We start from the raw sequence: 10,269 nt of genomic DNA, 5'->3' as shown, positions 1-10,269 counted from the left end.
TATTTTTCAATTATGCTCAGGGCATCTTTCATTCAAAGATAACGAATGCAAGGGATTATTAAAGAAAAAAACACAAGATTGCAGTCTCATGTCCAAACAAATCTACAGGACTGAATGTTCCACCAGTTCTTCTTTTTTTGCGGGGACCAGTTTTTGTTATCACACCATATGAAAGCCGGAAAGCACGGGATATTTTAGAGGTTTGAACAGGTGCAGAATTTTGTTTGAAACTTAGGCCCTGTTCGGTAGTTGCCCACTCCCGGAATCTGTGGTGCAGGGGAAGTGCAGCTCCGCCGTTTTGAACTGTAGCTCCGCCAACTCCGCTCCCAGAGTTGTGGAGTGGAGTGGTACCGAACAGGGCCTTAGTGCACCGTAACCAGGGACAAAATCATACGAGACTATATCAATGCAAATGAAACAGCCTATATAGGGGCAATCATATAAGATTCTGGTGTAGAAATAAAGAAATCCCACATAAAAAATTCCTAATTAAATATCCATATAGAAGAAATCACAAAAGTATTTTTATTGGTACAAATAAAAATTCTCTCATAGAAACAATCCTAAGGAAGAAGGGGCTGGGCTTGCCGCGTATGGCACAGGTCAAGGGAGAGATAGGAGTTTTCTGTAAAATATGTTCAAGTGATCACGAGGTACCCCATCTCTTAGTCCGATTCATCTACTCCCTTTGTTCACTTTTATAATACGTTGAAGACATTTTAGACAACATGGAAAGCAGCCCATTTTCAAATGTCTGAAACTGTGAAACAACTTATAAAAGTGAACGGAGGGAGCATCTACAATCTAGTGCCTCCGTTTTACAGTTTTCAGATTTTCGCGGAATTCCAGTTTTCACTGGATGCATGTGCCGAAAGGTAACGAGAACAAAACCGAAAGAAAATTGTCTTCTAAGTTTTGTCACAAATCCATCATTTATGCTACTCCTAACTTATGTCGTATGCAAACTTACTTTTTCTTTTCCAAAATGGAGAATATATGCAAGAATAAAACAACAGCCTGCAAACAGAGCATTTGCTTTTCTCGCAAGCTGATACAACAACAGCGTGTAAACGAATTAGTTATCTCATTTCTCAAAGATAAAATGCCCCTCAAATGATACAGCAGCATCTAGACGAATTAGTCGTCTCATTTCTCAAAGATGAAATGCTTCTCAAATGATCACCGGTCACCGATTACAGAAGCTGAATTGTTCCGGCATCAAGTATCGTTTTGCTGACATTCATCAGGTAGCGGTTGCAACAAGCTCCAGTACACTAATCGCAACACTGCATCAGAGCTGTGTCTGACCTATGCTGAGACCCAGGTGCAGAGAGCGACGGCGACGTCTTCAGCAGCCAGAGACCAACGGAATGGCGCCACCTGAAGCAGCAATTTTCACTTCTTTGAAGAGGTGCCGAACCCGCCGAAGCCCATCATAGCAGCAACACCAGGGTCAATGTCCTCAGGTTCATTCTGGCCAGCCTGCTCTTTCTGAAACCAATTCATACCATGTCATTAAAAACTAACGATTCTCAACAGCCCAATGAACTGACAGACTGCAAGTCTCGCGTTCAATGGAAAACGCGTAGTAGAAAACAGGAAATTACATACACATAGACATACACACACATCAAAGATTGTTCTTGTACCTTCTTTTCTTTCTTCTTTTCTCTGCGCTGACGCTTCTTCTCCTCCTCCTCTTGCTGCTGTTTCCATATTCTCTCATCCAAATCTTGAAGAAAAGGCGAAGAAGCCAATTTTAAATTTCAGACAGCAATCTGGTAGACAATTCTGTGGACAATGAATAGAGAGGAGAATTGACATCCTAGATGATGTTTTCGCATTGTATCACCTTGTTCACTGAAGCTGGCTGGGTCCTTCCTCTTCTTAAGTGCCTCGAACCGTTTCTGAACCTGCGGGCGGAGAGTTATTAACATTGAAACATATGGAAGGTAACCATGCAAGCAGCTGTCCACTTGGCTTAAATAACACGAAGATTTTCATTTTTAATTTGTGATGATAAACCAATGAAATAACCAGCACATGATGAACAATGATTTTAGTTATTAGATGGACTCAGGTCCACAGACAAGCTTCAAATTTGTTTACCTGTTCGAGTGACGCCCTTTCAACACGCATAGACATGCCCAATGCTCTCTGATCTGTCAAATGTCAAACCATAAAACATGAAACTGATGATAGGCAAGTTTGCTAGACCAACTGGACTTAAAATAGAGTTTGCAGGTACTTACGCTTCTTGCCATTTATATGATCCAAATAGTTGGCTGAATCTTTAACAACACACTCACATACTGAACAGTAGTATCCAGCCTGCCAGAAAGATGGTAAATGAGAACAAGATTTTGTGCGATAAACTGAGCATGAACAGTATCTAGTTAAGCATTAATATTTGCATCCTCCTCCAATCCCATGGCAAGCGAGATTAATTATGTAGCAATAGAACTGTTCTAAATTTCATGCATTGGTATGTTATAAAAAAGATCAAGCAAGTGATGAGTCAAACACTAATGAGTAATGACTGATTGCGGAAACATGAGACCAAAATCTAAAGAACAGCACATACAACAGGTTTTCTGAATTAAGATCCCACTGAGTTCTCAATTACAACTAAAAAACAACAAGAAGTCACATACTCTGGTAGAATGTCTATCAAGTAAGCCAAACTGAAAATTTTACAAACATTGCAATTTCTAATCTAAAATAACAAGCCCTGTGAGATTTTGGGACAAACCTGCTGACTCAAAGGTGCGATTGGGGTTACCACCTGAAAAGGAGGCAAAATAATACTCTGTTAGTTATACATTTATAAGTAATAAAGCGCTATTTTATATGGACAGATTTTTTATACCGAACTAAGAAAACAGCTTATCGATGATAAATGAGTTAATGACCAAACCGAACCACCTATAAAAATAAAGCATTCATACGTGGACTTAAGAGTTACTCATCTTTTGCAATACTCATCCATACTTCTTCTAATCTTCAATCTTAAGCACACTTTTATGATTTCCATCCTTATGTTTTATATTCAAGAATTGCATTATGCTACTCAAAAGTGTTTTAAGGCTTTCAGAATTGTCCTAGTCATGTGCTGGTAATATCAAACTGTTAAATCATTGTAGACTCCTAGTATATAGTAATACAGCACAGCGGCAGTGCTACTCAAAGGAGTCCTCCAGTAGAGTCAATCTAGCCTGGCTATTATTCTTCTTATTTGGCTAACTCAAACTAGTGAAATCACTATTCGAGCCTGGTCTTTGATAGGGAAACAATGATTTCTTTTTCTTTTCAGAAAATGATAGGGGAACAATAATGGATCAATCACCGCACTGATTACATAAAGAACTGCAAGTTAGGTTGTCTCTTGCATAGCAGTTGGGAAGAGATAGGTAATGCAGAAAAATAATATATAGTGGATCGAGCTTTTTGATCTTGCACGATTTGCACTGGCACAGAGATCCTTTAAAGGAGCAGCAATACTCATCTAGTGGAGTAGTACAACAATGATGGCCTCCGACTCCGATCGCCTTCGTGCCCTCAAGGCTTTCGACAACACCAAGGCCGGCGTCAAGGGCCTCGTTGACACGGGCATCACCACCATCCCCTCCATCTTCCACCACCCCCTCCCCCTCCACCGTTTGCATGCAGATCAAGAGCACCACTTCACCATCCCGGTCATCGACCTCGCGGCTGCCATGGGTGCTACTACTACTACTACTGCACCATCCGAGCGAGCTGAGCTGGTCGCCACGGTGAAGGCGGCCGTGGAGACGGTGGGCTTCTTCCAGGTGGTGAACCATGGTGTGCCCAAGGCGGTCATGTCAGAGATGCTTGCGGCGTTGCAGGGCTTTCATGAGGAGACGGTGGAGGCCAAGGCGCCCTACTACAGCCGGGACTCTCGCCGGCGCGTGAGGTACCAGAGCAACTTCAACCTGTTCCGGTCACCGGCGGCCACCTGGCATGACACCCTTTTCATGGAGACGGCGCCGGAGCCGACGCCGCCCGAGGAGATCCCTCCCGCGTGCAGGACCATCGTGCCTGAGTACACAAGGCTGGTGCAGCAGCTGGGCCGCACCCTGCTCGAGCTGCTGTCGGAGGCACTGGGCCTTCACCGTGGGCACCTGGAGGAGGATGCTGCGTGCCTGGAGGGGCTCGCTGGCCACTACTACCCGTCCTGCCCAGAGCCGCACCTGACGTTGGGCACCACCGCCCACTCCGACCCCTGCTTCCTCACTGTGGTCCTCCAGAACGCTGTGGGCGGCCTCCAGGTGCTTGTCGACGGACTACAGGAAGACGACAAGAAGAAGTCGGATGCTGTGTGGGTGGATGTGCCAGTGGTGGCGGGCGCGCTGGTGGTGAACGTCGGCGACTTCCTGCAGCTTGTCTCCAACGGCAAGTTCAAGAGCGTGGAGCACCGCGTGGTGGCCAAGAGCGTCGGGCCTCGCGTCTCCGTGGCCTGCTTCTTCCGGCCGCAGGGCGCAGCCACATCAACGAGAGTGCTACAGCCAATTGTCACCAACGGTGAGGCGCGGTACAGGAGCACCACCATGGCGGAACTGGTCCGGCGCTACAGGGCCAAGGGCCTCTACGGCAGCTCTCTGCTCCAGCACCTGAGTCTCTGAATCCATCCGATCAAAACTACAAGCTAGTTGCTCGCTCGGCACCCCAATCATATCCATCCTAGTAATGCAAGATGCTTGGATTGTGTTTGTGGTTCGAATTCAATATATATGTATCCAAGCAATGCAAGATGCAATTAATCTTTTCTGCTTTCCAAAGTGGATGTCATAGAATGATTCGACATCCAACACAAATGAAACAGGGAGCAAGATACTGACAATGTCTCAGTTCAGCTTCCCCAAATTTACAGGAAAAGTCAGGGAACTCTCGCCGCTTTCATTTAAGCAGGTTCATTACAGGCCAAATTATATATGTCACCAGCACACAAGAATGCGGATGCAGTTTTCAGAACATGAAAGATGGTTGGCTTGTTGGTCTTTCCATGAATTGCAGAGAGCGTCAAATTAAGACTAGCCATGGCAACATTATAGTATATACACAGAAACTGCAGATATTGCTGAGTACATTTTCTGTATTCTGACTATATATACAAGGGCACATCTAATTGATTGGTAAGGTCTGTTTGACAACCTCTATTGGAAAATAGCAGCATAAAGAACATACAATGCCATGACATACTAGAACACCCAATACCCACAAATCAACATCCAATAATTCAAATAAGCATAAACATGAAGTCTCATATACTAGGTTGCAAATTAACCTAAATAAGGAACTTCAAAATGTACCACGCGAGGCATTACAGATATACTACATAAGAAGAAATTGAGGAATCACGCTCAATTGGGCTCACAGGTTAAACAACAATGAGGAAACATGGAAAAACATAATAAGGAACATTATTTGAAATCTATATGATTTTACAAACCTGGGTTTTACCAAGACGAGACTCAAGATCAACTTCATAATCCCTATGCTTCAAAGGCTGTCTTTGCACAGGAGGGCCCCTATCTGACGTTTGTAGAGGAAATATTTCAGTATTGAATGATAATAACAGGCTACAGATTTAATAGAACTAATAACTTTAGACAGAGTGCATACCCTTGCCTCTCCGGGCTTCATCCTGCATAACCAAGGGAGAAAGACAGAACAAATGTTAGCAATGTATTGAACAAGAGAGAAGTATGAATATGATCATGTTTAGTTTTCAAAAAACAGTAGGACATCGTGGAGGACCTTCTCATCCCGCTCTCTCTGTCGAGCTCGCTCCAAGTACTCCTCCTTGTCAAATTTCCTACGGAAAGTGTTATCCACACCTGCAGGCTACGCATCATAACAAGCAGAGGATCAGCTCAAAATCCTCAAATGCACCACACTGGCTTCTCTACAGACAAAAAGAATTACGAGTAGGAGCAACTCACATTGCCAGACATGTTGCCCTGCCCACTGCCAAGCAGATGCCACCTACGAATCATCACATGTACAAGAAAGATAAGAAACAAAACAATAGCCTGACAAAGCGAACAAAACGTGCCTCTGCGCAACCATCAGAGAAGCTGCTCATGATGGCAGCAGGATTTGACTCACTGAAACAATAAACATCCCTAGGCTGAAAATTAACCAGCGCAGTAAACTACCTACAGCACACGCAATGTGACATAAAAAGAAGTATGGGACAGAGGTGCAGTTGATATGAAACTCGAACCATAAATCAAAATCCATAGAGCATAGCAAAACAACACAGCGTGGTAGAGTATCCATCATTCCATCTTGTATTTAAGATTGCAATAAAACGGAACCGAATGAATTGAACCCTAATAGCATTGCATGAAATTGCATCGAATTGAACCTTTTTTTTTAGATGCATCGAATTGAACCTTTTTTTCTAGATGCATCGAATTGAACCCTAATACGGGGCACGGCAGCATAAACAGCAGGGCGTTCCATCAATCACTAACCGAACATCGAAGGATAGTTAACCCTAGCCTCTATCAGGCACGAACGGATTATGAGGACACTCGGAAATCGGAATCGAGGGAGCACGGAACTCACGGCGAGGGGATCCGACGCAGGAGGAGCCTAGGAGGGGTGCCGAGGAGCGCTTGCCGCAGGCACGGGGGACTGGCGGGGAGGGAGGAGGCAGTGGTGGCAGCCCTTCCAAGTTGCAAGAGCCGGGGCAGCACCAACGCGGGCCGCTGGCGGCGACGGGCAGGATCCCCGGGGAGCCGAGGACGGTGGGAGGGAGAGCCGAAGCAGCGCAGAGATGTTTTTTTTTAAAGCAACAGATGTTTCTTTAGGGGTATAAGCAGCGCAGAGATGCGGCCTGGATGGACTGAGAGGCTCGTGGTTGGGCTGGGCCAGACAAGGGAGGGGCCGAAGTCTGGTTCTCCGGCGGCAGGGACGCAAAAAAAAAAGTAACGCACTGGAGAGACAACGAGGAACAATCAGTTTCTTTCAGGGCCACGAGCACACCTACGACGGCAAGAATTGTCCCCAGCGCCCAGGTTATTTCACGGCCACGACCACACCTGCGCCGGACGGCCATCAACCGATGGTGTGGCGGCCATCAATGCCGCGGCGGCGCTGGCACTCTAGTGGCCGTCAACATGGTTCCACATGCATCATGGAGCTTTACACACACGAGCATACATAACACCGATAACAGCCAGTGCAGGATATAAACAGTTCAAACAGCCGATACATTCTGACGGTGTGCACAAAGAGTACATGACCAGTATAAAACTTAAAAGTGCAATCAGACATTGTCCATGTAGAAACAAACGGCAAAAAAGATGGCAACGAGTATCTCTAAGAGTATCAGGTGAAAGCACGTCATGGCGTTGGCGCTAGAAACACGAATCACGGTCCGAAATCGACACGGGAGATGTGGCGCAGACTCCCCTCCTACTGCATGGCCTCCTCGATCGCCTGCTCCTCCTGCGGCGGCTCCTCTGAGGCCTTGGTCCACAGCGACTCCCACTGCCCGTCTGACGACTCCTTCCACAGAGTTATGTCGCCCTCGCCGGCAGCCACGGACAGGATGTTTCCCGTCAGGGACCAGGACACCCTCCACACCGGAGCCTCGAAGTCACGCATGAGCTTTCCTTCCCACTTGCCTCCTCCTTTGCCACTGGTCCAGATGACAACCTTGCCGTCTTGGGACGCGCTGGCGATGGTGGACTTTGCCAGGCCCAGGACCGGTGCCCATGAGACATCTCTCACGCACTCTTTGTGCATGTCGGAGACCAGAGCGCTCTCCAGCTTCCAGCCACCATTGACAAACTCCCACACCTTGACGACACAGTCAAAGCCACCAGACACGATCTTGTGGACGAGCTGATCTGAGCCAACCATGGACCCGAGTGCTGCTGCTGGAGCCCAGGAGACTGCTGTCACGCCAACAGGGTGCGCCCGCTCAATGGTTGCAGCGTCACATCCTCCTGTATCAGGCCGCATGGAGATGACAGAGATGGTGCCGTCAGAAGACCCACAGGCAAGGCAAAGGCCAAGTTCATATGGAGCCCAAGCAATGGAGTTAACTGAGGCCTTGTGGTTGTCAAACACATGGAGCTGAGACCATTGCCCAGTGGCAGCCTCCTTCCAGACTATCACACGGCCATCATAGCCGCAGGATGCAAGAATGGAACCATACTTGGGATGGGCCCATCCGACACGCCACACAGGACCATAGTGGCCAGTGAGGGTCGCAACAAGCTGGGACGGGGCAGATGCACCTCCAATGCTGGTGATCTTCACAGTGGAGTCAGAGGAGGCTGTGGCAAGGCGCTTCCCATAGTAGTCAATGGCAGAATCATGAACCATGTCCTTGTGGTCTAGCTCTATCTTCTTCGACGACATGTCGGCGCCAACCTGAACTTTGATCCTACATATAATTAAAAATGAAGTGATGAGCTCGATTCAGGAAAACAGACCTCATAGTGCTATTAATTGTACAGAGACGAACTGCATCAGACAATCGAAGTTGCACATGAAACAATTAACACGGTAACTAAAATGCAGAGAAAGGCATGTGCTTTCCCTTGTTGCAATAAACAACAGGGAGAAAAGCAACAACTCACTTTCCCACAAACCCATAACGTGTAGTGTCTGCTATTACAACAGACGTCAGTTGGATGGAAGAAAGAAAAATAAAGGAAAAAACATCAAACTTACTAGTGTCACAAATTTTTTACCCTAGACATAGGATTGCTAATAACCTACTGGTGCTTGAAAACTCCCAGCATTATCCTGCAACTTGCTGGATCAGATATACACCCTCCCTCTATCTAATTTTTCAGAAAATTCTCCTTGAATCTAGTCATGGCAAAGACAAGAGGTCTAAAGACTTGCACAGACAAAATACAGAGGCAATACTGAACATATACTGAACCAATATGAATGAGCCAACAGCAACTCCGGTAGAAACTTCAGATCTAAAAAGAGTAACTTAAATTGAACCCACTGGGCACTGGAATTATCAAACATCGGTGCCTAACGTTTTTCAGAAGAAGATTTAAAATCTTAGGCGGAATCCGTCCGGATCAGGGCCAGCTCTACATCGAAGTTAAACGCTGGATCTGGCGAACTACCTGGATCATCATCTTACGCATGCCCCTGGATCATCCTAGCGCCACCTAGGGGCAGATCTAGATGGTGTGGCGGGTGTGCACCGGCAAACGGAGAAATTGTAAAGGTCCTCTCCCTACCCTAGCGGAATTGATTGATTCGAAAACAAAGAGGGTTGATGCTGCGGTGATGAAAACAACCTAGCTGCTCATACCTCGGAGGAAGGAAGGAGACCCGATGGCCAGGATCTCCCGGGGGCGAGGAAGAAGGGGAACGGCGGTGGCGGCGGAGAAGCGCGTCCCCGAGTGGCGGCAGGAGGGGGCCGGATCGACGCGCCGGCGGTGACGCTAAGGCGGCACAGCGGCAGTTGAAGGTAGATCCGCCGCGTTGGAAGAACTTGGAAGCGAAGGTCAGGACGCGAGGGGTTCGGAAGGGGAGAGAAAACGTACCACACGGTAAAGGGGTGTGAGTTTGGCTCCGGATAACTGATTACTCAGCTGGGAGTTTTCATTGCTTTTAGGGGTGTATATGTAAAATTAATTATTATTATTATTTTGTGGAGGATGTAAAATAATTTCTTAGCATCCACATGCAATTTATTCTCCAAAATCCACATGATTTACCTAGCTCCGGCCATGATGTTTTTCGATGGCAATACCAGCCACGCAAGGATGGCAAATTTTAGTGACACGCGGCAAGTTTCTGTTAAAAATAAACTGAAGCATGAAAGTTGAGAAAGGCATGTCTACCATATTTGGGATATCCCGTGCATATTGCAGCCATTCATTTGTTTAGAGATTCACATGCATTAATGAGTACTGCTTATAGTTGGTCAACATTTTCTCTCATTACATGCAACAATACTGTTCTAGCTATGCTCCATCATCCCATTCTTTTTTTATGTTATTCCCAGGTTTAAATCGATTTTGTCTTGAGAATCGGCAGCCCAACTTTATGATCCGTTTGCATATTTGTGTTTATGATGATGAGGACTTCAAAACGAGACCGCACTTGATTATATTTCAACGAGTTTCAAAATTCATGTTTTGAAACATGGTTAAACACGATGGTTCACTTTGGAACACGATGCCCCCAAATAAAAATTGGATATAAACACTCTTATTTAGTAATTTTGCATACAATACGGAACAATATAAAGCA

General features: G+C 46.1%; 3 protein-coding genes across 3 annotated transcripts; 1 reads left to right on the top strand and 2 right to left on the bottom strand.

Annotated features, from left to right (window-relative positions):
• Positions 1-1,065: 1,065 nt before the first annotated feature.
• Positions 1,066-6,818, bottom strand: LOC119356685 (zinc finger matrin-type protein 2-like). Its single transcript, XM_037623664.1, has 11 exons — positions 6,595-6,818; positions 5,964-6,006; positions 5,779-5,865; positions 5,644-5,665; positions 5,471-5,553; positions 2,753-2,785; positions 2,253-2,331; positions 2,110-2,162; positions 1,853-1,913; positions 1,650-1,732; positions 1,066-1,491 (listed from the first exon to the last, which is right to left on the bottom strand). The coding sequence occupies exons 2-11, from the start codon at positions 5,973-5,975 to the stop codon at positions 1,396-1,398; spliced, it is 609 nt and encodes a 202-aa protein (XP_037479561.1). The 5' UTR covers positions 5,976-6,006; positions 6,595-6,818; the 3' UTR covers positions 1,066-1,395.
• On the top strand, positions 3,528-4,799 carry LOC119356684 (1-aminocyclopropane-1-carboxylate oxidase homolog 1-like). The gene has a single exon (XM_037623663.1). The coding sequence runs from the start codon at positions 3,528-3,530 to the stop codon at positions 4,641-4,643; it is 1,116 nt and encodes a 371-aa protein (XP_037479560.1). The 3' UTR covers positions 4,644-4,799.
• A 374-nt stretch (positions 6,819-7,192) lies between the features above and the next one.
• LOC119356683 (protein transport protein SEC13 homolog B-like) lies at positions 7,193-9,574 on the bottom strand. Its single transcript, XM_037623662.1, has 2 exons — positions 9,323-9,574; positions 7,193-8,425 (listed from the first exon to the last, which is right to left on the bottom strand). Exon 2 carries the CDS (start codon positions 8,398-8,400, stop codon positions 7,447-7,449), a length of 954 nt encoding a protein of 317 aa, XP_037479559.1. The 5' UTR covers positions 8,401-8,425; positions 9,323-9,574; the 3' UTR covers positions 7,193-7,446.
• Between the last annotated feature and the right edge of the window lie 695 nt (positions 9,575-10,269).

The sequence above is a fragment of the Triticum dicoccoides genome, chromosome 2A (assembly GCF_002162155.2).
Source record: "Triticum dicoccoides isolate Atlit2015 ecotype Zavitan chromosome 2A, WEW_v2.0, whole genome shotgun sequence".
Classification (NCBI taxonomy): Eukaryota; Viridiplantae; Streptophyta; class Magnoliopsida; order Poales; family Poaceae; genus Triticum; species Triticum dicoccoides.
This window is presented reverse-complemented; position numbering and strand designations above follow the sequence as displayed.